At 31.9% G+C, this 27,350-nt stretch overlaps 2 protein-coding genes across 7 annotated transcripts; one reads left to right on the top strand and one right to left on the bottom strand.

Annotated features, from left to right (window-relative positions):
- The first annotated feature begins 1,827 nt into the window (after nt 1-1,827).
- Nucleotides 1,828-27,023, top strand: LOC134262406 (heat shock 70 kDa protein 12A-like). Of its 6 annotated transcripts, none has more exons than XM_062744791.1 (12): nt 1,828-1,918; nt 13,325-13,408; nt 13,494-13,725; nt 15,138-15,260; nt 15,372-15,450; nt 17,931-18,058; nt 18,467-18,538; nt 20,286-20,357; nt 21,897-22,159; nt 23,417-23,623; nt 24,992-25,151; nt 26,087-26,959. In XM_062744791.1, the coding sequence occupies exons 2-12, from the start codon at nt 13,373-13,375 to the stop codon at nt 26,740-26,742; spliced, it is 2,028 nt and encodes a 675-aa protein (XP_062600775.1). In that variant the 5' UTR covers nt 1,828-1,918; nt 13,325-13,372; the 3' UTR covers nt 26,743-26,959. The 6 variants fall into 6 exon arrangements, with proteins under 6 accessions (XP_062600775.1, XP_062600773.1, XP_062600777.1 ...); XM_062744789.1 differs by lacking the exon at nt 1,828-1,918 and adding an exon at nt 6,483-6,615; XM_062744790.1 differs by lacking the exon at nt 1,828-1,918 and adding an exon at nt 10,271-10,524.
- Nucleotides 5,916-7,822, bottom strand: LOC134262407 (uncharacterized). The gene is made up of 3 exons (XM_062744795.1): nt 7,759-7,822; nt 7,562-7,633; nt 5,916-6,639 (listed from the first exon to the last, which is right to left on the bottom strand). The coding sequence occupies exons 1-3, from the start codon at nt 7,817-7,819 to the stop codon at nt 5,924-5,926; spliced, it is 849 nt and encodes a 282-aa protein (XP_062600779.1). The 5' UTR covers nt 7,820-7,822; the 3' UTR covers nt 5,916-5,923.
- Nucleotides 27,024-27,350: the final 327 nt, after the last annotated feature.

The following is a 27,350-nucleotide window of genomic DNA, read 5'->3' as shown; positions in this document are numbered from 1 at the left end:
AGGTGTTAAGTGTTGTGGAGATGTTTTTTTTATATAAATGGAGAAGGCTCTACAAACCGTGAATGAAATTAAAAAGCCGAGTAATTTTGATAAAAACTTTCTCAATGTTGTTTTTGTCATTACAATGAAGGTAAAACGTGCTCCGTGATAACAAAACATGTTAAAATTTTGCTAACATGAGTTCTATTTAATCAAATGGAACGAAACTTCATACGCCGACAAAATACGAGGGCTGTTCAATAAAGAATATCCTGGACTGCATGACATACAATACAGATATCATGTGACGTTAAAATTGACTTTCTCTCATTATTTAATCTTTGATGAATTTATACCAGTTTATATGACCACTTTTCATCACATAGTTTCATCGTGAGAAGCTGGGAAACAAGGGCTATTAGAGACACTGCATTATAAATGAATGGTAAAGAATCAGTAAACTAGAGTGAAAATAAAAGCTACATTAATGCTGCTGTAAAACTTGTTAAAACTCCCATAGAAATATTCACTGAAATATGTGACATTTACACCAACCGATACCTGTTTTACAGACAAATGAGCAGGTGGATTTCAATTATAAAAAAATAAATAATGGGCATAAAAAATAGGTACCCTACTTGCCAACAAAAATTATAACAAATTATGTTCTGTTTGCAAAATTTCAACAAATAATATTCGATTATGTATAATTGACTTTAAGACACTTAGCAAATTTGATAGACATCATATCGGGAGTAGTTTACACTGTTTTAAAGAAACGTTGGACAGTAAAAAAGCTTGGTACTCAAAGGTCACCCTTTATTTTGAAAAATAAGTGAAAACGACAGTGTGTACGAAAGTCTTAACAACTATTGTAAAATATCAGTAATTGTAGTTATCCACGTTTGTTTTATATTCTAACAGATATTGGAACATGAATCTATTGCTTAAAACCATCAAAAAAAATTTACCATAAAATTTACTTGATAAAAACGGCGCGAAGGTCTGACAAGAGCAAAGGTATGCAAGAGATCAAAGACAGATTTATATGTAATTTTCTTTAACATTAGTGGTATAGTTTTTCAAATTCGTATTCGGGGAGACAGTTTAATATCTGGAGAAGTCTAGAAAGCAAATATTTTGCAAAAAAATCGAAAGGTTAATATGAGGAGGACGCAGAATCAGGAATCCACCACATTGAATTTCTTCATGACAGCTTCAAACCCGCATGCCCTGAAGAGTAAAAGGGTTTTCGGGATAAACAGAAAGTTAATGTTTTTTCACTTTAACAATTTTTGCCAGATCTTTGACCTTTTGACTTCTTTCTAAATTCTAACTTGAAAAAAAAACACCTTTTAGAAGGAAAAACAAATCCAGAAAATGATTGGATCTGCCCTTTTCAAGTATACTAAGGGTCGTACCCAAAAATGAGTTCTAAAAACAATCAGAAATTGGACAGAAAATGTTACGGACATTTGTTTGAATTAAAAGAGATAAATAAGTAAAATCATGAAGACTAAATCATTGAAAAGCGTCGTTTGCTTCTTTCTGAGCACATTATTTATTGAACAGCCCTCGTAAATATTGTTTACTAAAATGTGTCTATTATCTCGTAATAATAATATTACGATGAGGAACATTGCCTATATTTTTGTATGACTTTTGTAACATACATTAGCACATAATTATCAAAGAGTGCAAACTCAACAAACATCCATCTGCAATATAAACCAAATAAATATCTTAATACTATGTTTCCTTTCCGTTAACAGAAAAAGCAATCAATTAAAACTTTTTGATGCTTAGAAAACGGAAGTCTTTTAGTTTGCCTTTTTAATGATGGTGATCAAAAAAGCGGCGCTTGGTACAAATGGATATACAGTGTAACATCGTATTTCACTTATGAAGAAAAACGTATTTAAAAAGACACAAGTTAATCGTAAGTTTTTGCTTGCTTAATTTTTCAAACTGCAATGCATGTTACACTGTGTTATAAGACATTTAACTCATTTGTTCTCAAGACAAACGCATATATAAGTGGGATTTTTTCGATTTCTTCGCTCTTTCTTTAATTGTTCAGTTTATACTGTTATTTTCTATTTTAAGTGACTGTCTCTGTATAGGAAAGTCCCTTTATTGCATTTTGAAGCAAGTTTTTCAAATTGTTCTATATACGTTTTACCAAGTTGTATGATGAGTAGTACTGTAGTGTAAATTATGTATACGATACTACAATCTAATTTTACCAAACCTGGCAAAAATTATAGTGGTGTTAAAAAATCTATTTTTTAAGGAGGATCCAAAGCATTACTTCGTAAGGCAAGTTCATTAAAATTGCCTTCTTCCCTTAAGAAAACTAAAAATATATGTGATAGCTAATGACAAAGTGCATATTCAAGTGTAAATGTGCCGAAAAGAATGGGCCCCGACAAAGGAAGGAGCTATAATTTGATAATGCCAATATTACTATCATGTATGAAAATAACGATAAAAAAGGGATTAACAGGAATTTAGTCGATTTAAACAACATAGATTTTGTCTAGACGATAGATATGTATTTGCTAACGAGGTTATTTTAATGTTTATGACCTCTGCTTCCAATGGATATAAAGAAATGCCTCTAAAACACTAAATACAATTAGCACCCTTGGGAATACCAAAATATTTCTGGTTGATTTGATTTCCGAGAAATACCATTGTAAAAAAAATCAACTAAATTATCTTTTAAATATAAACTTCGATGTTAAGTGCAGAACCGGAACATTGTTATAATAAATAAAAAGTAGTTTTACAAATGACCAATGGCAAACATAGCAAATAAAGAATTTATTTAAACATAGGAAGCAGCTGACGATGAAATCAATAGGCTATGACTTATATTCAAACTGTTGAAAAGTGGTACAATTTCATAAACAATTCACTTCCGTCGATTGGAGTTCGATTTCACTTTTTTTACGTTGTTTTGGTTTTTTGGTACAAGCGTTTTAATAAAACTACTTAGAGAATATATTGTTATACAGTACTCCTGATTTTATCTTCCATATCTTAGTAAAGAGTAAAAAAAGAGCCCCCCCCACCTGCCCCCCCCCCCCGTTGCTCAAATACGAGTTTCTAAGTAAACCAAACTATTAGATGTTGTTTATAAAAGTTGCAAAAGTACGCGTAAATCAAGTTTGATTGATGGAATATTTAAATGTTTAAAATATTTAAAATCGAAAAATAAATGAGCCTTTCAAAAAAATATAATATTGTTACAGCCTTTTCATTGTTTGAAATACATGACTCCATGCAGAAAATATGTGTAAATGACAGTCTTGTCCTTAACTTAATATTTTAAAGCATATATAAATATTATTGAGTAAATGATTTCTACATTTATCATCAAAAATGGTCAATTGTAACAGGGTCTGCTCTATATTATTATATGGCTTGTACATTTCCTCATAATTTAAAATAATCTTTCCAACTAAAAATCTGAAATTAATGATTTTTTTGATATCGGTTTTCAAATAAAGTCCTTTCCTGTAAGTATTAAATTTAACACAATTCCGATTACCCTACCGAGCGTTATGATTTGCTTATTTAAGTTTTAGTGGGTATAGTACATACTAAATCAAAAAAAAATAATTTCATTTTTATGTAGAAAAAAAAACACTTCTTACCTAGATGCCTCATCCTTTCTTTACCTAAGCTCTGAGAATTTGACCAGACGATTTTTTTTGTTTACAACGGGGCGTTCGATATTGAACGCTCGTATCCTGAATGTTTCGGGCTTACTCGTATACGCAATACAATCTCAGCGTTCAATAGAACGTCATGATTGAAAACAAAATTCTCTAGAGCTTTGGTATTATTTTCTAAACAATTTAAAACTATATAATAAATATCTTCTTTCTCACTAATTTTGAAAGGGGGAAAGAATACATATATAGCAAATACTGAAATGTTTTGTTTGACCCTGGTATAATGTAATTTTTTATGTATGCTTCATTATTCTGGGAGCAGGTCTTTGAATTTCAATTTGTATTGAGAAAACCTGCTTTTTCTTTCCTATGTTAAATTATAAGAAGTATTCTAGTGTTGATTGTCCTCTCCGTTACTTTAGTTTTAGGTACATGACCTCTCAGGTAGGAAGAAATACCCATAGAAAAGACATGCTTAGGGCTTTATTTCTCTCTAAAAATGTCCCACAGCTTCCTCTCATTATCCACATTTTGACTAGAAACAGTGTACCTCTTTTTTTGCTGTTTAGATACATTTTTTTTAATTATTACAAAAATGTTCATGGACTCTTAAAACATTCGAGGTGTGTCTTCTTGTTGGCATATGTAAAGTAATAATGCTCCCATTCGACACGAAACGTAATCAACTTTGTAACTATGAAATAATAATCGTTTCATCAACGTCTACGAGTATAAGTGTAAATAAGTTTGATTTTCAGGCATTAATTCACTTACAGCATTGGCATTTCTAGATTATTGACGTGACCATACTTACTACAAAAGATAATGTCGTAAGAAAGACAGATGAAGCATATAGAGATAAGGAACATTTTTGTAGTTTTCGGTGATGATGACTTCTTAAATAAAAAGTTTCTAGTGTGAAAAATAAAATTAAGGTCTTCTATATTTATTATGATAAAGGGCATCTAGAATTACGACTCTGGTATACTGAACATTTCGATGTGTACTTCATAACTCAGTATTACATGTCAGATGCATTAATTCATAATAAGTACTTTACATGTATTTCCTTGTGTTTAAGGATATCAACTTGTGACACTCATATTTTTTGAAAGTACTTGAGATTTCCTTTATAATCACGAGTCAGATTTCAAACCCCTTGTTCATATAAACCCTCACCTCAGTTGCAGTGTCTAGACGAACATTAATTTACACTTCATAGACATGATTTTAGCAACGTTTTTATTCATATTTTGAAAGAGTTTTCTGTATCTAACAATGTATAGATAATTTATCTCATAGTCTTAAACAATAGTTGAATGTGCAAAAGGTTATTACGTATGTCAATTATCAGAGTTATTTTGGACATTTATTTATTTTAAAAAGATAGTTACTGAAAAGTCCCTGAAAAATACTTTTTACGTAGGAATGTTTCATGGATTGTCAGGATTAAATCGACAGGCATTTGCAGACATTTAAAACACTTTTGAATCTTTGAATAGTGATTGGACGATTTCACTCAATACATTTTTTCTTGTAGGAGTACATCTGTATTCCATTAAATAGGAATAGGTTAAACATTACATGTTTATCTTATTCAATACAAAGTCACAATACTGCCACGTAGGTTTTGGCTTTCTCGGACAGTAAATTATATAAAAACATTTTTTTCATGATAAATAATTTTATTTACATATTTTGAAAAAGATACAAACGAATTAATATTTACAGTTATATATACATGTAGTAATAAAAAGAATATTCATTTTGTAATGATGTACTGTATGAATATGTACTATTAACTTTTCTCCTTTAACTTTTCTATGAAGGGTAATCGGAAAAGTGTTCTGGTTATTGATGGTTGCATTAAACATTTCTTAAGAGGATAACTAAACATTGTTCCAAACATTTTTCCGAGTAAAAGACATCCTAAATATAGCATTCAAGCTTCTGGTTTAAGAACGTAAATAAAATCATCAATTCACCAAAATTGTGAAATATTGTCAATGTCCGCAAAGTTCAAGAAATGATAATGGCAGGATATCACCAAAAAAGTCGATAGTGATTGAGGAACATGAATATGGTTACAATGGTATTTAAAAATCTACACACATTTTTCCAAATTGTAGAACATATAATATATCGCACATGTACATCTTTACAACTGGATTAGACTTGCTGACAAGAGCAATTGACAATGGAATTAAAAAAAAAACATTAAAGACTCTACAACAAAAATGCGAACAAATACAGCACCGATTCTATTTATCATTTTGAACAACACTCAGATACGGGTCACCATTGTCGCCTTCTCGATTATTTGATTTCATTTCAATATAATCGGTTTTAGCAATGAGAGGCGATTGTTTTTCAATATTTCCTTGAACCAGCATTATAGCCTTTTTATTTTCAACGGTCACATGATTTCTGCAATCCTTCACCATACTAGTTAAATTCCCTGTATGTGAGCAACATTCCTTGCTTCCTTCTTCGGGTCTTCCTTCTTTAACTTCACTTTTTGTTTCAAATTCGACAGTATAGTTTTTCCTCTCGTGATTGAACTGAATTTTTACTTCAGCTAGACCCTCAAACAGAACATCATTAGCATTAATGAGCGGAACAGACTCTAAACTCTGATAATGACCGGATTCCCTAATTGGCTTTCTTGGTTGAGATGATTGGTTCTTCTTAGATCTCAAGCATTTTACTACCTTTCTCATAAAGTACGCGCACACCACAAGGAAGAATAAAAGTAGTAGCGATGCCACACCAATATCTATTGCAAACTTGAAGGCATCATACGGTTTCTTTTCATGAGAGAAATTGTCGGTCAAATGTATTTTCTGGAGGGCTATAGTAGAGAAAAAGCCAATCGCGCTATCTGCTTTTGTGACATTTGATATAATGTTGTCTGTGACCAAAAGATGGAGTGTTGATGATGATCCTTCTTTTGGTATCACTGGTTTTCTTATATTTTCTGAAATTATAACTTTGTGCAACTAGGTTCTGCAAAAATGCTCATAATTTTATCGCACTCAAAGTTAGCCACAGATCTGTAACTCTCCGAAAAAATATATTGATAGACCGGAGAGCGACAGTGCCACCCATTGAAAAAACTGTATATTTATTGCGCAAAAAAAGGTGCGCTCGGTTCTCGATTTATTTCTCCATGTTTTTAAATATGTAATCTCAAAATATTACTAACCGTATGTTCCTATCACTGTTTCCACGACCAAACATTCCTCATAATTGTTGTTAATAGTCCTCCTGACCCTGATGTTGTAATAATCGGAAATTTCGCTTATTTATACTGCCAGTTTGGTTTTCAAGATAATTCGATCCAATATGCTTCGTTCAGATGTTAACTACGCGAGTACTTGATAGAGGAGAAAGGAACTTTTTTAAAAATATTCCAGTTTAGCGATTGAGGTTAGAATTTTGACGAATTATTTAAGAACCGAGTGCACTTTTTTGTGCGCAATAAATATACAGTTTTTTCAATGGGTGGCACTGTAGCTCTCCGGTCTATCAATATATTTTTTCGGAGAGCTACAGATCTGCAGCTAACTCAAAGTATGCTAATCTATTTCAAGAAGTGAAAAAATCAAACATAGGTTTATTCGTTCGGAAATTGTATACAAATATATACATGAATGCAAGAAAGATAAGCAAAAAAATGTCATTGTATTCAATTGCCTAAATTAAAAAGTTCATTTTCTTACATATCTCAAGTATTGATAATTAATAGTTATCAGGACAATACATGTTCTTAAGAATCATGTTCTTAAGAATCAAGTGAAGGTGTAAACAATTTGAAAGAAGGGTTAGCTTACATACATAGCTCAAAAACTTTTAGATCAAAATATTATTAATAATTTTCTATGTATTATGAATATTACCTTGTTCATTAGTTGTATCAACTGATATAGAGGAAACGACATTTTCTTCACTCAAAGCATCTGTAGACAGCTCTGAAAAGTGAAATAATACACATGAAAAGAAGACTCATTGCGCAAATGTTTGAGATATAAAAATCAAATCCTTTTATAGAAAAATTGCAATGGCCAGAGATATAATTTTAACATGTGAAAATTACCATTGGAACTGATGCATCCAAAAGCCAAATGACAAGCCTGTGCAGCACACCTACATGTCATACTACATTTTTTTTTTTTGCTAATTTTTTTTTACATTTTGACATGCCCCCTCTGGTAACAAGACGGTAGAATTTTGTGTTTCTTACAAATATTGTATAATATAGCATTACTCATCAAATATTATATTTGAACAAAATATCTCTCGTAGTATCTGTATAATTTTCTTTAATGTGCTAAAAATTGGCATTTTCCTATATAATCCTATAGTAAATGTACCTGTATTTTGAGACGGTCCCTCAAAAATACCTGGACGGTAGATTTCCCCCAAACTTTGCATGTACACTGAAGTTAATGCAAGTTATAAATGGTATAAAAATGAAGAGTTTCGCTATTGTAGTTTTCACACAATAAAACTATAGTCGGTCCCTTTAAGGACGTGTATTTTTTTATGTCGAAAACAAAACCTGTGCACCTTTGTTTATTGATTGGGTTTAAGAGAAAACAAGACCTATTTCCAAAAAAAAAAATCATTGTGAGACTAAACCCAGTAATCAAATTCAGTGTAGCCTTACGTTGTTTGAAATTTTATTTTGTGTCTATCCTAATTAAAAATGTTTCTTCGCCTTTACCGTCTTACCTGGAAGAATTGAAGGGTCTCTATTAATTACATGTATAAAATATCATATCATAAAAAAAATCCACAAAATCTTTCTTGATAATTGAAACTTTTTGATATTAGAATTGAGGTTTTCATCAATTTTTTTTTAAAGCATAAAAGTTAAAGCTAACAATCAGTAAACGATCTTAAAAATCTACAATCAATACTTTGTGAACATGACTTTGCACAGGTTAAGGGGATAGAATTCAAAAGGGAATCAGGTACATGTACTTTTGGAGGTTAAAGAATCCCCTATAAAATTTTAGAATTGACACAATTTCCTGATGCTTATTGGTGAAGTATTGATTTAAATAATCATGTTTCTAGAATTAAGCATAAGTAATTCTCGAACGGGGCGTAAATCAAACAATTATTCAATCGAAGGATGACAGTACATGCATGATAATGTGACTACTGTAGACGTCCTTTTTTCAATGGGGTCATAATTCTACAGAATCTTAATTTCTGTTTAATCCGCTGGTAGAAAATTGCGCGGATTTTCTAGAATGTCACTATATGCCTTACATTTATATTAATTACGCTTGTACAAATTTGTAAAAAAAAAATGTAACCGCGTATATAGCGTTAATTAATACCACACGGAAAAAAGTACTTCTACAGTAATCCAACTAGGTGTTTCAATTTTTTTTTCTTTTTGAGTAAAAAATTCACATTACCGTCTTGTGACACCTTACCTTTCGGCCTTTTTTTATAGTATAAATAGTATCTAAATATCTATTTCCTGCCTTTAGATCCTGCTTTGTCAGCAAGAATTCGTATTTTAAACCGACACACTTTTCACAGAACTTAATGTTAGACATCTTGCTATATATTCACCACAAAGTCATTTCCAAAATAGATCCTGATTTATCCTACAAGGTATTTAGCACCAAAACCACAGATCACAATTTAATTAGTCGGTAAACATACTTTTGGCTTTAAACATAACTGGAAATTAAACGGGTTGACAGAGGATGCTTTGTCATCCATGGCAGCTGATTCCACCAATGATGTTTAAAGAGGCCCTTGTTTTCGTTACTTCTGATATGTGTGTTTTCCTAAAGGACATTTGAGCTTGCTTACTGTTCGAAACTGGTATCCATTTAATTCATGCTAAGTCTTTTTCTTTTTTATATATTATTGGGGAAAATCAAGATTTAAGGAAAAAAAATAATTTTCTATGAATCAAACTGGCATTAGTTTGGACACTCAGGCGCAGATATATATGCAAAGGGAAGCGCTCGTTAAAGGGATATTAATGTGATGATACAAGGCAGCGAATTATTCGAAATATTGAGTTTTCCTTTTTGTGCTTTTGAAACACATAACATTTTAATCTACGGAAGGGTTTTAATTTTAGTGTAAATTAATTTTATGTTAATCAAACAGACTTTCACGTAGGCTTATACAGTATTTAAATGAAGCAATTGCACACTTTATCAAAGATGCCTATCAATCTTACGTCATTTATTTTTTGGAAAAACTTTTTTCTTCCATATTAGTTCAATACGAATCGTTAAATTCTTGTATTCAGTGTTATTTTTGCAATTTTGTTAAAGCTTATTTAATTGTATAAAGTTGTATACTAAGAATCAGTACCTTGACCAATTTAGTTATTCATGTTTTCACAACGAAGGTCTGATTTTTAAAGACAATTCAAGTGTTTACGTTAGTGACAAATATCTAAGCAACTTATGTATTATATAACAACCCTCTCCTCCTAGTCTTGTTTTTTTTCTTCTTCCTCAATCGACATTTAAATAATGACAATTTCGTTCCACTTAACGCCCATGGTTCTCTTCTTTAAAAAATGCATTTCTTGAGTATACAAGAGAAGTGAATATGTTATACTTAATAAAATAAGAATGCATGTGGCATCTTAAAACTGAAACTCTGTACTATTAAGTTATTCAACGTGATTTTAAATTATTCTATATGATACATGGAAGTTGAACAAGAGATCTTTTCCAGAGTATTCACAAAAAATAGAAATAACAGGAAAAAATACATACATCTTTTTCGTGTGCACATGTGTTTGTTCAGGAGATGAATTAGATAGCAATATTGGCATGGCGTATGGTAAAATTTATCCTTTTCATTGCTATAGGTAAGACAATTTGTTCTTAAGATTCAAACTACATTTACTTGCAAGTATTAAAAATACACTTAACGCATAGGCATTGATGTTTAACAATGTAGACAGAAACTTATAAAAAAAAAGACTTGATTGATTGACTGAATATTGTTTAACGTCCCTCTCAAAATTTTTTCAATCATATGGATACGTCACTGTATGCCGGTGAAGGGCTTCAAATTTAGACCTATACTCGGCACTAGGGCCTTTGAGCAGTGAGGGATCTTTATCGTGCCAACGCCTACCGTGACATGGGACCAACGTCATTAAGGTCATATCCGAAAGACCTTTAGTGCCGAGCACTTGGCGAAGGAACAGTCACTACCTATGTTTACGTCTTAGGTTTGACGCGGCGCCGAGAACGCCATCCTCCCTTTCACGAAGTGATAAGACTTGAAAAAAAAAGAAGAATGTCTGTTATCATGTATAATGTGTTGGTCAAAAAAGTTAAAATAGCCTTAATATACTGAACAAAACATTTCCGAGATCCACTGAAATTGCTTCTAGTAGATTTTATATGTATTATCAATCATGATATACTAAATATTTAAAATGATATGAATACTGTACAAGACTCCATATGTTCCGGTTTATGAAAATGAAAACGTTCAGTTGATATTCAAAGTGCATGATGGAATCGAAGCCAAAGTATACCTGTTATGGTATAATTTTCATAAACAAACACTCTTATCTGATATTAAGATCTACATTTTAATCATGTGAAAAAATATTAATTACAAAGTCGAATCGCAGCCCTATTTCAGACAAGACACTGAATTAAAATTATGCAGCACGGTTGAGACAACAAAGGAAGTTGGATTTAATTTACTAGGATTTACTAGGACAAAATGACTACCTTATATGGAAGGCAATTTTTAACAAGTGACGATGTCTTCGTCACACCCATTCTCCAATCAGGTGACTGAGTCTCAAAGCATGACAGTCTACTATGTGTTTACGATCCAATGGCGACACATGTTTTTCTTCGGTTTAATGCACAATTATTTAACTTGTCACCGGAAAAAAAACTGTACAGCTTCTTTATCACTCTATAAGACCGAAATTGAAAGAATATATTCTGAAGACAATGCTCCATGCTCATATTTAATATTGAGATTGTTTTAGATGATTAATACACAGCGTACAAACGCTTTGATGTTTGCATGTACATAAAACACTTTCTGATAATATTGAGAGGTTAAATAATAATTGCACCCTTCTCCTGCTGTCTAAAACTAAGGACCTGTATACTTCCTGCCTAAACTATGTACAGGTATATCACGTGAAAAAAACAATGTTTTATTGACACAAAATCACCTACATCTCTTTGAACAATGGTTTATGCCGATGTATTATAAATTGATATAAGTCTTCATAAAGCAAATTGTAAATGTGAGCATAGTAATGAAAGATTATATATCATTTTTTAAAAATATTTCTTTCACAAATATCAAAAAAAAGAATTAAAAATAAATTTCCAAAGGACAATTAAAATTGCCCTATGTTTTCAACACAGCTGGGTACTTGTAGTAGTCCACAATGCAATTTGCGGCTCATTCAGCAGTAGGTAAAGTTAACAGATAGCTAATTTACATGCAAATTTATGCTGACGTCAGAAAATCTCGTGGTGTCGACCTGTTTATACAGCAAATGCTTACTTTGGCATCACACAATAATATCACTTTTTCGAATTTCAACAAAATAAACTATTCTTTATTTTAAACTACTGGATATAGACTATATTAACACTTACAAATCATGTGAGGTTTCCTCGTTTATGAAATCACTTATAGCAAGATAAACATAATTCGCCGATTGCATTTCATTAGTCAACGTTACGTCATTTCGTAAAGACATGTGAGAGATGGACCAAGTAACATGTTTATGTTATACAAGAGTGAATTTTTTAGTCATTTTAAGTATTACTTGCAGACTAAAACAGACGATTTACTTGCATTAAATATTTATCTATAAATTATATAATACTTTCGTATATTCCCTTGAAAATTTATACTGCTGCAGATGTATTGAAGGTTCATGGATTGCATAAAAATTGATAATCATATATTGCAAACAAGGGCGTGTCATCAATTGATTTTGACAAGCTTTTACGCATAGACTTAAGATATAAAAAGATATCTAAAATATTAATTACAAATGAATTACAGTGGAGCCTCGTTTATCCGGACACTTTGGTTCCTAGTTACATTGTCCGGATATGTGAAGAGTTCGGATATCTGAATTACCTAACTATCTAATGTCGAAAACACACGATTACAACGTCAATCTTCCTATCAGTTATAAAATCGTTTTAGAAATTAGTTATCTAAATTTGTTATTAACTTTTTCAACCCACAATTTCTTAATTTTGTTTAGTTGTGTTTATCAAGTGAAAAAAAATTGCTTAAAACAGTTAATATGCTCTATTTTAATATAATGCGCTAAATATTGCGCAATTGAAACTGACTGCTAAATAACGTGACAGCTCTAAGTTACATAAAAATTGAATTTGAACTGAAAAGTATTTGTATAGAATAATAAGGATGGTTTCAGAAGAGCTACGTAGCTTTTGAACGTCACGGAAGTTTTACAATTTCTTTATATTCTAGAAATTTATTATTTGCACCATTTGCAATGAAGTTATGTCAAAAAATATATACCAATCCAGGCATCCATATTTGTATTATCTGACCTTAATTCACATAAATAAGGTAAATATAGTGTTCTTCTGTAAAAAAAAATATATATATATAACATATTTTTTACATTTTAGAACAATTGTCTGGAATCATCGCTAATTCTTCTTACGACTGTCAAAAATATGCGGTGGATCTTTGCTTGCTGTCTTCTTTTCCTGGTTGGTAAAATCAAGTAAATTTTAACCCTCTATTTTGTACAATTAATGTTACTTTAAATTATCTATTTGTGTTGTTTTTCTACAGTCAGCTGATTCATCAAAAAACACAAAATCTTGTCCAGAGTCGACAAACACTATTAAGTATGTACCCTCCTGTCCAACGACAGAGGAAGATTGGAATTTACGAGCAAAGGCGAAGAATTGTTCGTCTGTAAAACAGAAATGTACATCGGCTAAAGATTTTGTTTATCACTGTGTCATAAACAGCTATGCCAATTCAACCATTGAAGTTTGTGCTCCGTCAGTCTCCATCATTGGTAATCTAAGTTTTTATATTTTGTTCAGACATTTTAATGCCCTTTTAAAATAAATTATATTATGTAGGTGTTTTTAAATCAATATTTTGAACGTTAAGTTCTGCACAGTGCAAGACAAAAAAAAAGTTTTACAGCTAACGTGATTAACATACTTGTTGTTTATAAAGCATTGCATATTATTCAATTGCATGAATTGTATGGAATGTGTACTCGGGAAATAGCAAATTTATGGTTCTCAAAGGGAGAAAAAAGTTTTTTGCCGAGGGGAGCCATAAATTTGTTTTTTCCCGAGTCCCCATTCCGTGACTGATTTATTATACCGAATTATACATAGGCGAAATCTTAATTATTTTTACCAATATTCCGACGTGTTTTAAGGCATAATCCCAAATGTATGTGGTTTAAACGAGTGTTTGACAACTAATGTATCGTGTCCGAGACCAATAAAATTATTTTGAAAAGGTATTTTCACTGACATTTCGAAATATTATCGTTGTCTTCATTTTGCAATATTTACATTCGCTGTATTTTTCTACTAAGCCAACTGTGAAATTGATTTGAATGTCATTTTCGTGTATACCCACACGTAGAGATAAACACGGTGAATCCAAGGGGGTAGCCCTGTTTTTTCAGGGAGTATTGTCCTCAGATGAGAATTCAGTCAATCAATTTAATAATTTCAATAATTTACTACGTAATGCCATTATGCACCTCCTATTTTACTTTCTTATCTGACACTTTATTCGCGTCTCCCAGAGCAAAACATGGATTTTGCTATTATAATAATATGGGAGTTGAGGGAACATTAAGTGAGCTCAGTGTTCACAGTTGTATGTGATAGCAACATGTGTATCTTTTTGTCATATTGTAAACAAAATTTCTGCAAAATGGTGCTACATGTATCATGATGTATAATATAATCAAAGTCATAACAAAAACGGGAATGTAAAATCGCTTGAAAAGGTTAATAAAGCGTAAACTGCCCCATATTATGTTATATCGTATAGCATAAGTTGAAATAAGCTTCATTCCTTATAATTTAATTCAGTGTAGACAACGAGACAATTTTCCCCTTAGAATAAGGCATCACATTGATTAAATTTCAAAAGTAACGTTAAGCGTAGTAATACGTTTTCGACGTAACTCATTGTGACGTAGGCAAGTTATGTTATGCAAAATGGAAAAAAAAAACCTTTTAGCCAATCAAATGATGTGTTACTCGTAAAATTAAATAAGATATAAAATCTGAAATACTTTAAATACTAGGAGGATCTATGCAGACTTCAAAATACTATATTTTTAATCCACTGCGGTCTCAAATAGATATGAGGTCAAAATTAAAATAATTTAAATTCATTATTTCCATTTTCGTCAGTATAAAATGTATTTTACGTCGATATCTTTTTAAATAGGACATAGCTGTGTGGAGTTTAATATGCGAGGAAGTTTGATTCAGGAGAGTCCATACAACATGTATAATTGTAAATATCCACAAAGTTGTCCATTTCGCTACAATTCTACGGATGTCTACAAATGTAAATATCATTTTACGACAATCTAAAATTAGTTTATATCGATTTATAGCGTAAACCTTTCATATAAAATTTCATATGGGTTACTTAGTTACATTTTTTTTTCATTTACAGATCAATCATGTTTTGCGATATCAAAACTTCAAGATAAAGAAAACTGTTCCCATTGCATTGATGTGCTAGGTATCCAGAGGTATGTTTTTATCATTTACGAAAGATTTCTTGCTTTCCGAAATTATATGTTTGAAAATGTTTTGTCCTCAAGATGATCATGAATACCCCCACCCCCTCCGCAAAAAAAAAAAAAAAAATAGAGGGGCTTAAGTTATCTAAACTAATGCTAGGTCATAGCTTTACTCAATTTGAAAACTCGAAAATGTAATATTTTTATAGATTAAAGCATTCCTAGAAACAGATTGGAAGCTTATCTTGAAAATGTTTGTATATTAAAAGATATTATTTGTTAGATGTGGATTCTTTTATATGGCGAATGAAGAATGAGTGAAGCTCCGCAGTCAAAACAGTTTCTTTACGGAGATTTCGCGCTTTCACTTGCGTAGGTCTCAGGTAACTTTTAAAATCGCCGACAAAGTATCCTTGGACGAGTCCACTGGTTATTCTCAAAGGTGATGCATGGTCACAAAATGTATGGCTGTGCCCCAAAACTGAAATTGCTTTCCGCGTGCCTGCAAATGATGTGTACTTTGAGTGATAGCAATATAATAGGACAAACATAATGTTATAAATTAATTCTCCCTCATCCGTTTTTTTTTTATTTAAAAAAATCGGCCAAAATTTTCAGTTTCATTGCTTTGTTAACGGAACCTTTAAAACTTTGGATTCGTACGGAAGATTGTATCAGTTTTTGTTTTGAGCATGTCGCATAGCTAGATCCAATCCGAGTAGTCACGTGGATTTTTTGGAACCTAAAGTCCCTCCCCTCTCCACTTTGAAAAACTTTGCTACAGGTTTGTAACAATCTATTTAGATTGCGGTGTATTAAATGTGATGAACGTCATTAAGCAAAAAAAGTATATAATTTGAAGTAGGTAAATAATTGTCTGCATAAAAATAATGTTTTAATAAATTAAGAAACGGCCAATTTGCTCCGTAGATATTCCTGAAAGTAAGTAACGTAAATACATTTTTAAAAAGTAGTACGATAAATTTAATATATTTAATATTCTAAATTCAATACATGTCTATAAATTTTGTTTCCTAGTTCAACAGAAGATTAATTAAACTCCATGTCCCTCATCTTATACCATTTTAGGATATTAATGACTCTTCTAAGTTGACTTTCTATAGATTAAGTATTTCTGACGTTTTGTCAGTATATACTTGTATATACATGTCATTATTATCCATCCAGTCTTATTTTAGATAAATTCTTACGGTGTTAGCTATACCTCACATGCATATATAATGTTCAATCAAGGGCAGGTAAGTGTAAATTCTCCATATTTGCAACACTGCATGGACAAAAATCATGAAATTAGTACAGTGGACCTTCAGATATCCGGACGCCAGATATCCGGATGCTTCAGTATCCGGACGATTTTTCATCGGAACGAAATTTTTAAATGCTGTGTTGTCTTGTTTAATTGGTGATTCAGATATCCGGATGCTTCACATATCCGGACAAATGGACTGGGAGCCAAAGCGTCCGGATAAATGAGGGTCCACTGTAAATGTATTACAGTCTAAAATAATTTTTAACATTTAAATTGGGTGTCTTATTGACAGACCGCTAAAAAATATAAAGGTAAAATTAGAAAAAGATTTAAAAGCAACATAAGGGACCAAAAAGACCCCAAACACAGAATTCAGTGCAGTCATAATGGAAAGCTTTCCAGGTTACATGTATTCGTTGAAAGAAAATTTTACTTCCAATTCTGTGACATAAATGAATCCAAAGGAATGAACTGGAAAACCAAACTTGTGTCATCAATGATTACTTTGAACGATCAATCAAGTTTGATTTTTTTATGTATAAAATGACAAAAAATGAACTGTTCTGAACAAAGTATGCATACATGTATGTCCAATGGCATTCAAACATGTCTTTCTTTGTAAGACAAATCGATTTAGTTTCATGACATTTTATTCATTAACAAATATTTACATTGGCTGTGTTTTTCTAGTGAGTCAACAGGGAAATTGATTTGAATATCATTTTCGTGTATACTCAGGCGTAGAAATATACACGGAGAAACGGGCTTTTGCGTGACGTCACAATAAGGGTACAGCGACGTTAGTGAAAGTATAATGATATGAGGCAGAGAGAACTTCAAATATTGAGTATATTTTTGGTGCTTCCAAACATGTAAAATGTAAAGATAAGGAATGTTTTTAATTTTAGTGTGAATTAATAGTGTGTGAATCACACAGACTTGCTCGAAGACATACTTTTCATGAAGCGCTAACACGCTTCATGAAATATGCCTAGGTGTCAAGTCTGTGTAGTTCACACACTAAACTCACGCAAAACTTTAAAAACTCCTTAAGTAATAACCAAAATGTTCAAATTTTCGGTTGGGGGATGTGGCATTCTTTCATATACAGAATCCTTTAAAAAATTAGAAAGTCAGGAAAGTGTTTGGTAGAAATTAGATCTGTTTGATGAATTGCTCTCCACTATTCTTTGTTAAGGTTGATTTTCCTTCCTTCCAGGAATCAAGTCGAAGACACTTCTAGTTGTAACGAAATGATATGGCAGATAGTCGCTTTGATTGCCACAATCATAATTGTTACTATTCTGGCAATTTGGTTTTACATTTATCGAAATGTCAGGAGTAGAGGTAAGAATGTCTCTAATTATTTTTATTGCTAGGATTCGAAACACATGAATTCCATATTTTGTAAATAAATAATAATTAAATAATATTTTTTTTTCGCGATTAACCTCTCCATCAGATTTTTTTCTATAATATCATGAACTAGCTTCATAAATATCAATAATGAGAACTGTGTTTTGATACTAAATTCACAAAGTTAATAAAATATTTGTTATAGCTGGAGTTATAGGCATTGACATGCATAATTTCCCATCTTTATTAATTTTTTAAAAGATAATACGTTATTCGTAGCACAATCAAAGTGCTAAACACTGTCAATGCTGTACAGGTAAAGTTTATAATTGCGTCAGGTACATGTAAATAAGTGTAAGCACCCAGAGTTTTATATTATTTTATTTATTTATTTTAAAGGAAAAGAAGAGGGTTTCATTGTAAACTGGAAGCCTGAGAACGAATACATGGAACTAAATGAAGGGCAAACATGTAAATTTTTTAAACTCCATATTGAATATTTGGGATTTATTGTGTTTGCCTTCAGTGTCTGTACGAGGGTTGTCTAAAAAATTCGTGGACAATGACGTTTTTGACAAAATAATTGGTTCTATATGCATCAATTGTATATCAAAATATTTCTCATGAAAAACCAAGTCAGAGTGGTTTGAATTTTATTGAGGAAATTTAATATTTTTGTAAAAATCAAGGTCTTTAAAGATCGCAGATTGTCCGCACGGATCAGTCTGACTTTAAGCTAATTTCATCAGAACGTTAAACATTTGGATTTTGATTTAACACATGTTCATGGACACACACTTCAAATTTTTTAAGGTGCAATGCACTTCCAAGTGCTATCAATAATCGTTAAGTATAGATTATAATTTATTTCATTTTAAAAATTCAAAACAATGCACAAAAATTACGGATGTTATCTATATAAACAGTTTGTATACACAAACTGCACACCCCAGTCCGACGCTGCGCTAGATTTATAACAACATCATGAATAGAAATCTCCATTTTCAGTAAATTACATGTGTTTTTAAATTCTTGTAGTGTCTTCGAATTTGTACACACAGTTGGAAAACCGTATATACCAATCTGAAATTGATACACTAAATGGATTTCAATAATGTTCAGTTGGTTTAACAAATATTTTGTCTCTTGCGTCGTTTCAACCGTATAAAAACTAATTTTTTGATCGTACGCTGCCCCGTGCGAACGGCCGACGTCGCTTTTTTTTTTCGAGTTTTGACACCTATTTGTCAGGGTCTTTGTTTTGTATTTCTAATGTCTATATAGTGAGTGATACTAGAGATATCAGAAAATGATTAAAGCCTCTTCATTTGTGTTTCATAAAAATTTTATTAATTTTTGACTTGTCGTATATAAAAAATTGGTCCGTGCGTACTATCCGCGACCTTTATATACCCCGATCTTTACAGAAATATTAGGTTCCATCAATAAAAATTAAATCATTCTGATTTGTTTTTTTTTTCATAAGAAATATTTTGATATGCAATAGATTCATATAGAACCATTTATTTTCATAAAAACGTCATTGTCCACGAACTTTTTAGACCACCCTTGTATGTCTGTTTGTTTGTCTGTCAATCTATTTGTCTTTTAATCTTCAAAATCTTCTGGCTATTCCTTTTATATTTCATCTATCAAAGGTGCATTTCATGTGCCAAGATCTTTTTCTGATTACCTCCAAATTGGACCTCTGGCTTTGAGCTTGGAGTTTGACCCACTTTTACACCAAAAATGAATTCCAAACTTTAAACTTGGTCATAATTTTTGAACAGTTGGTGTTAGGGCTTTCATACTACGCATGTATATCTATTGTGACAAGTCCTGGAATTGATATTTTTATCCTTTTGACATTGACCTTAAGGTTTGACCCGCTCAGAAAAAAAGCTAACTTTGGACATAAGTTTTATGAAATAAGCACTAGGGCTTTCATTTTCCACAGTTTGTAAAAAGATAAAAGGAACACCTTTAGATACCAAAACTTTTGATATTATGACCCCTTGGCATAGAAGTTTGACTCATATTTGAGAAACTTTCACCATCGGCTGACAAATGGGGGTATCAGTGTTTCACAGGCAAATATTGTTTTACATAAAGATGGACGCGTGTTCATGAATAATTAATGGTACTACATGTACATTAAGTTGTCTTTTGCATAACTGTTGAAATGTTCAGCAATGTAAAGTCGTGGAATTTCTTACAGGTAAAGAGATTGATTCCCAATCAAAGCATTGTGAAACCGAATTTGTGTCCTCAGAGTCTTCATTGACGAAAGGTTATCTTTTGTTCATATTTGATATATCCGATGTATTGCCCAAAATTAAAATGAAAAAGCATTCTAAAGGTATTGCATAAGCAGTACCAGTTCTCTACCGAGTACCGACCAGTAAAATCTGGTTCACACTATCAATTGAAAATGCTACAACTCCATCAAAAATCATTGAAAAGTCGAATGAAATCTAAACCCTACATCTTTTAAAGTTTTCTTTCAAAGGGTGGTTCCCTGGGGATAACAAAGAAAAACTACATTGTACATTGTAATTAGGGATAAGAAATCTTTTTGATATAAACGATTTAAATAAATATGAATTTGCCTTGTCTTCTCATGCCCAGCAATCGAAGATTTGGCAGTTATTCCGTATGTAGCATTAACCCTAGCTAGCTCATAAATTTTGATTGGGTAAGGCTATAATTTCTTTCATATTTAACTGAAGTTTTCATTTCATTGGATACAAAAAAATGTTAGCCTTTTGATCTAGATCTTTGGAGTATTACATGAATTTGAGAAAATTCAACACCCATTTTAGATGCCATGAGGGGGCATCAGATTTTACAAACACGTCTGTTTTTATATCTGATCATTTTTTGTCATAAATACATGTATTACTATTATTATAATTATATATCTTTGATAACATATTTTACTTTTTTGTGATTTTTCAATTTTTTTTTTTTCATTCTCGCCAATGGGTGCGATCACAATTCTTCCATTGGTACAGATATCGATTTGCCATTGGTTTGTCTTTGACACCAATGTAGAACAATGGTGCAATTGGTTACCTTCAAATTGTGAATCGCATATTGGTAAACCAATGACAAAACAACCAAAGGCTGTGCCAATGACTATTACAACTGAATAGTGGTATCACTTCGTTACTTATAGTAACCAGTGAAAAGCAGTGGTTAACAACGGCAAATGTTGAGTTTTTCACCGTTTTCAAGAAACAGCAAATCTAATAAGAAACTTGTTTGTTACACTGCTCAAACAAAATAAAATTATTTTTATGGAAATTGATTTATATGAAAACTTGTCTTCAGGTGATTCTTTTTTTTTTGTCAAATGAGTGATCATTTGTTTGAAATTCGTAATACTATGTAGAGATAACACTATTCTCCCTTGAATTGTAGTAGAATTCATCTGAAGTGTTATTACTAGTGAGGAAATTTCACGGTTATCATGCTAACAGGAACAGTCCAGGTAGCCATCTTAGTTGTGACCCTAATGATCTTCGTTACCAATCTTCCATATAATTATGTGGTTGGCCTGCAAAATAGGTATCTTATAAAAGTTACCAATAGTAAACATTGGTACCGAGGTTTTGCCATTGGTAAATTACACCACCAATATCAACCAATGGGAGAATTGTCAACGCACTCAATGTGTATTCGACATTGCTGTTTGTTATATTTTTCAAACATTTCTGTCATGATTTCAGATACATGTTCAAAACATGAAGAACCCCATTGTTGCTTTTATTCTGTATTCATGCAAAAGTACTAATTATTGTAATTTCTCTTTATTTTCTTTTTCAAGATATACAGAATGGTGTCGATGACAGATATATTGTTTCCATAGAAATTAGCAATTCGTACTTTGGTTGGGCTACTCAAGATCTTAAAGATAGGAGACATATAAATGTAAAAGATGAAGGCAGGAAGGATAATCCAACAAGAAAACAACCAACATCTATTCTTCTTGCGAAAGACGAAGAACTGTTTGGCTACGAAGCTCTGCAGTCCTATATCAAGAAAACAAGAGAATGTACTTTTTATCATAAAATGGAAAAAATTGCTCTGGTAAAAGAAGCATTTCAGAAAGGGAGAGGGAAATGGGGATCAAGATCCGTGTTGTTAGAAGATTATCAGCTCTCTATTATGATTAACATTAAAACATTTATGAAATGCCATTTACCAATACCTTCTTAGCTCAACTGAGTTAAAAGCTCGCAAGCTTTTATGATTATTAGTTGTCCGTCTGTTATCCTCTGTAAACTCTGTAAACTTATATTTTTATCTTCTCAAGAACCATTGGGCCAATTTTAACCAGTGTTGGTACAATGCATTCATGAGATAATTGTTTAAATTGTAGATAAAAGTAAAAGACTGCTTCTTTTCCAAAAGGAGATTATCAAAAAGACAAAAATAGGGGTGGTTCACATACATAGATTTTAAATGGTTTACATCATATCACTCATAGTCCAGGTTTGCACACAAGGAAATCAAATATTTACGTTTGTTTTATAAGACAAATCATCGAAAAATGTCTCAAAAACCAATGGCCAAAAAACTGATATGGAAACTTACTGAGATAGCAAAATTTATATAAAAAATTTAAATGGCCACCTTGATAGAATGGGGCTACAATAGGGCTGTACAATTTGTACATAAAAATGTACATAAATTTTTATAGTAAAAAAATCTTTTCCACAAAAAACACCTGGCCAAAATAGCATACAATTTTGTGGGAGCTTTAAGAGATTGGGAAGATTATAAGTTTTTATTATAAACATTTACTTCTAAGAAAAGTTGGGCCGTAATAGGGATGAGGAAATCACAATAAATTATATGGGAACACTTTTTAATTTTTATTTGTAAAAACCAGCGACTAGAAAAAACTGAACGTGATGTGGAGGCTTTTTGAGGTTGTTAAGAGTCTAAAATGTTAAAATCACGACCCCCGGAGATAGGGTTGGGCCACAGTGGATTGATATATGTAGAATTTATTTTTAATCTTCCTTAGAACTACTGGTCCACAAATCCTGAAAATAATGTGAAATATTCTAGAGGTAGTGTACCATATGATTTGTAAATCATGACCAGAGGGACTATTTGGAACAACAATAGGCCTGGGAAACAAGATATCACAAGGGGATAATTTTATGAAAAACAGCAGAACAGGAAGTGACTCATGTGAGCGTTGTAGCAAATAAACTTTTTGTTTCCGTTTATAGGTTTGTGTTAATACTTTCAGTACTATGATAAATGATATTGATGCTTGATTCAGCTGACATTTCATACAAATAATCTACTAGTATTGTTGTGTCTTTTCTGTAGGCAAATACCGGTAGTGAAATGTGTCCTAAACGTATCTATAGAAAAATACTAAACTACATTGCTGATCAAGTTTTTGATGAAGCAAATCATGAGTCAAAAGAGTGTGCACGAAAACCAAAAGATATTGAATTTATCATTACTATCCCAAGTTATTGGAAAGATGAGGATTTGGGAAGAATACTTGAAGATTCCGTTAAAAAATCAAAGGTTATTTCATTTTCACATCAAAAGTTTCAAAAATAAAACTAGAATATGTAAAAATGATAAAATATTAATGCCATCGATCGCTATATTCCCCATAATATTTAAAAGTATCTAAAATTGTAAAAAAAAAAATATAATTGCTTCTTATTTAATTGCTTCTTTTGTAGCGCAGCTGAGCCGGAGGCTCAGATGAGTTTTCTGATCAAAATTTGACCGTTGTCTGTCGTTGTTGTCGTTGTTGTCGTCGTCATTCTGAACTTTTTATTTTCATCTTCTTCTCAAGAACCACTCGACGACCAATTTAACCAAACTTGGCAAACAGTATCCTTGGGTAAAGGGGATTCAGGTTTGTTCAAAAAAAGGTCATGCCCTCATCCAAGGGGAGATAATTCAGAAATAGTGAAAATTTGATGGTGTTTCCTCAAGAACAGCAAACCCAAGATTGCTCATAATTAAATGGAAACAACCTCTGTAAATGCAAAATTATGTTTGTTCAAAACATGACTCCCGGTGGTAGAATTGAGACACATTGGGGGATCAAAATTTTACATAGGAATACATAAGAAAAATCTTTAATACAGAAAAAAAAATTCTCAGGAACAGCAAAGCCTTATTTGGTCATAGTTACATGGAAGTATCCTCTGGTAGTGTGGATTCAAATTTGTTCAAATCATCACCCCAGGGCACGGTTGGGGCCATAATTGGTGATCATATTGGAATTATAGAAAAAAATCTTTAAAATCTTTCTTCTCAAAAACAACAAAGCCATGATTGGTCATACATGTAGTTATATGGAATCATCCAAGTTTGTTCAAAACATGATCCCCCGGGAGAGCCACAATGGATGAATAACATTTTACGTAGGAATACATGAAAAAAGACTTAAAATTCTTCACAAAAACAACAAAGCCATGATTACGTTACGTGTAATCATCAAAATAAAAGCATCAAAATGGTAATGTGAATTTAAACTTGTTTATATTGTGAGAATTAGGAGAAAAGAGGAGCCATTAGAGTAAAAGGATTATAAAGGCTTTATCAATAAAAATTTTCATCCTGAAAACAACAAAGCCATTATGTGTCATATTAATTCAAAAACATCCTTAGGAAGTGTAGATTTAAGTTTGTTCAAATACCCCACCCCCTCCCTTGAATACTGAACTGAGATAACCTTTTACCCAGCCAGTTGCTCAGGTTAGCGATGTGGCCCCTTAACCTTTTGTTTATAAAGACTTTTTACTGTAGTTTCATACATATATGTTTAAAAAAACATTTCTTGTGCAGGTCAAATATCCTATCAGTATGTCTTATTATTTGCAATTATAATTTTTAACAATATTAAATGCATTTATATGCCTGGAAATCAAATAGATAAATAAAGAGAGTGCTCGATGGAAACTGGTGACCAAAGCTGAGGTGGTGTCTCCTTTCTTACATGAAGTCAAGGCGGATGTTTTATGTCAGAACTTTAATGTCGACCATTTATCATTTGAGGAGGGAACAAAATATGCTATTCTAGATATAGGCTCTAGTGAGTAGATGATTTTTATTTTCATAATTATTTATCCAGAACAATAAAATACTGCATGGTTTTATTATACCCATCGCTTGAAAAGTGGGCGGGTATCTCCTTACCTTTATCTGTGAGTTTGCCCGTCCGTCTATCACTATTTTGGGTATCAATTTCATATCTGCAATTGATATATATCATACCACTATATGAAATTTTATGAGACTTTTACAGAATCCTTGTTACATGTAAATACTGAAATATATGGTGATAAAAACAGTATTTAAAGTCAAAAATCCATTAAACATCAACAGATAGGAGCGGGGAAAACAAGGACCTCCAAAAAATGAGAACTGGGATCAGGTGCCATGAAGGAATGAGTACCCCCTGTAGTCAGGCCACTCCCGTCATGTGCTCCTTCTCAATATTAGGAATTAATGGGGAAAACCTGTACTTAATTGCGTGCTTAGATAAAAATAATGACCTAATAATCAGAACAAAAAACACAAGTGTTGTATTACTTCTTTAACTGACACTTATTTCGGCTCTCCCAGAGCAAATAGGGATCTTGCCATTATAATCCTATGGGGCGGTGTGTAATATTGAATTGGCTTGGTGCTCACGGTGCCATTTGTATCTGATATTGTCACCTTTCTATTTGACTTTTGCAGTATGCTTTATAGGACTTTCATTTCTATTAACTGTTCGTTTTTAGCCCCTGTAATTTATTCTTCTGGGGTATATAGCTTTTGCCCTATCAGTCCGTTCGTCTCTCTGTATCTAACCTTCGACTAAACTGTTTTACAAGGTCACAGTGTTACACAAACTTCTTTTCACAAGAACCCATGCATCAACTGTACAATAATGTTTCGCAAAAAAATATATATATCCTATGCCATAAACAAATTAACTGGATACTTCTTAAATACACATTAATTTATAAACTGTACTTTCAGCTGCCTGTGAACTGACAATTCTTGTTTCAAGTAAAAAAGGGCCAGACTGTGTATGTGGTAAACCATATCGAAAAAAATGGGGGGAAGGGGTCGATCAATCATTTTCCAATATGATTAATATCATAATTGGAGATGATGAGATGAACACATTTCAGATGGACAACAGTGGAGAGTTTCAAAAATTATTTTTCTCCTTTGAAAGTTTAAAGACCAAAAAATCCTCATTCAAATCGAGTAATTTGGACGGTGTAGAATTGCTCTTGCCCACTGCTTTGCACAGCTTGATACGGGAAAAGAAAATCGATGTAAAGACATCAATAGAAAAAAATGTCAATAAAACGAAAATTTCTGCCGATTTGATTTCATGGATAGATAGCGGCGATAAAAGTTGCTTTCGTTTGAAAGTTAAAGCGATGGAAGCAATATTTAAACAAATGTTGGATGACATAGATAAAACAATCGAAGACCATTTTTCACAGGACAAAAACTGTGAAATGAAATGTGTGTGCGTAATTGGTGGATATGCAAATTGTAAATTGGTGCAAAAAAAGGTGCGAGAAAAATTTAAACTGCGAACAGTTGTAATACCAAAGAATGCAGATCTTGTTGTTGCCAAAGGTGCAGTGTATTATGGATATAAGTATTGTGGCAAATAGACGTATATTTCTGATAAATATCTATCATTCTCCTATGATATTGTTATTTAGACATTATGTATAATGCATAAACTATAGGTCGTTTAACACTTGAATTCCGATTCTAACCAAAGATGTCTCAATAACCATCATCATTATATTAAAACATATTCTATTTTTACCTTTGTAGATTATTCTTTTTGTGTACTCATGATTTACATGTAATAAAAAAGAAAGTTAAATTGAAGATCACTTGTAACTAATAGTGATGTATTTTTTAAGCCAAAATTGAACTTCAATATATTTTAAACTATTTAGCTACTATTCAAAGAGTTATCAAAACGACACGGGCTTATAGTTACTTTGAAAGAGCAGGAGCCACTTTGGGCATTATTTGGTCTTGAGAATTTCTAAAAAATCAAAACTGCTCAGTCTAGGTTGCAAATGCAGTATTTATCACTTGGAGTGTTGGTGACCATGTATCTATTAATCGTGACGTAATTTCACATCTAGTCAATGTATTGTGACGTCATAAAATGCGTCATTTTCCCCATATCCTGTAAATTCCTTTGAAAATGACCTAATTTTGAAGCATTTTTTAAATATTTCTTATAGAGCACAACCTCTGA

This window comes from Saccostrea cucullata, unplaced genomic scaffold, assembly GCF_032062105.1.
Source record: "Saccostrea cucullata isolate Sc308-1 unplaced genomic scaffold, CSIRO_AGI_Scuc_v1 ctg995, whole genome shotgun sequence".
In the NCBI taxonomy this organism is placed as follows: Eukaryota; Metazoa; Mollusca; class Bivalvia; order Ostreida; family Ostreidae; genus Saccostrea; species Saccostrea cuccullata.
This window is presented reverse-complemented; position numbering and strand designations above follow the sequence as displayed.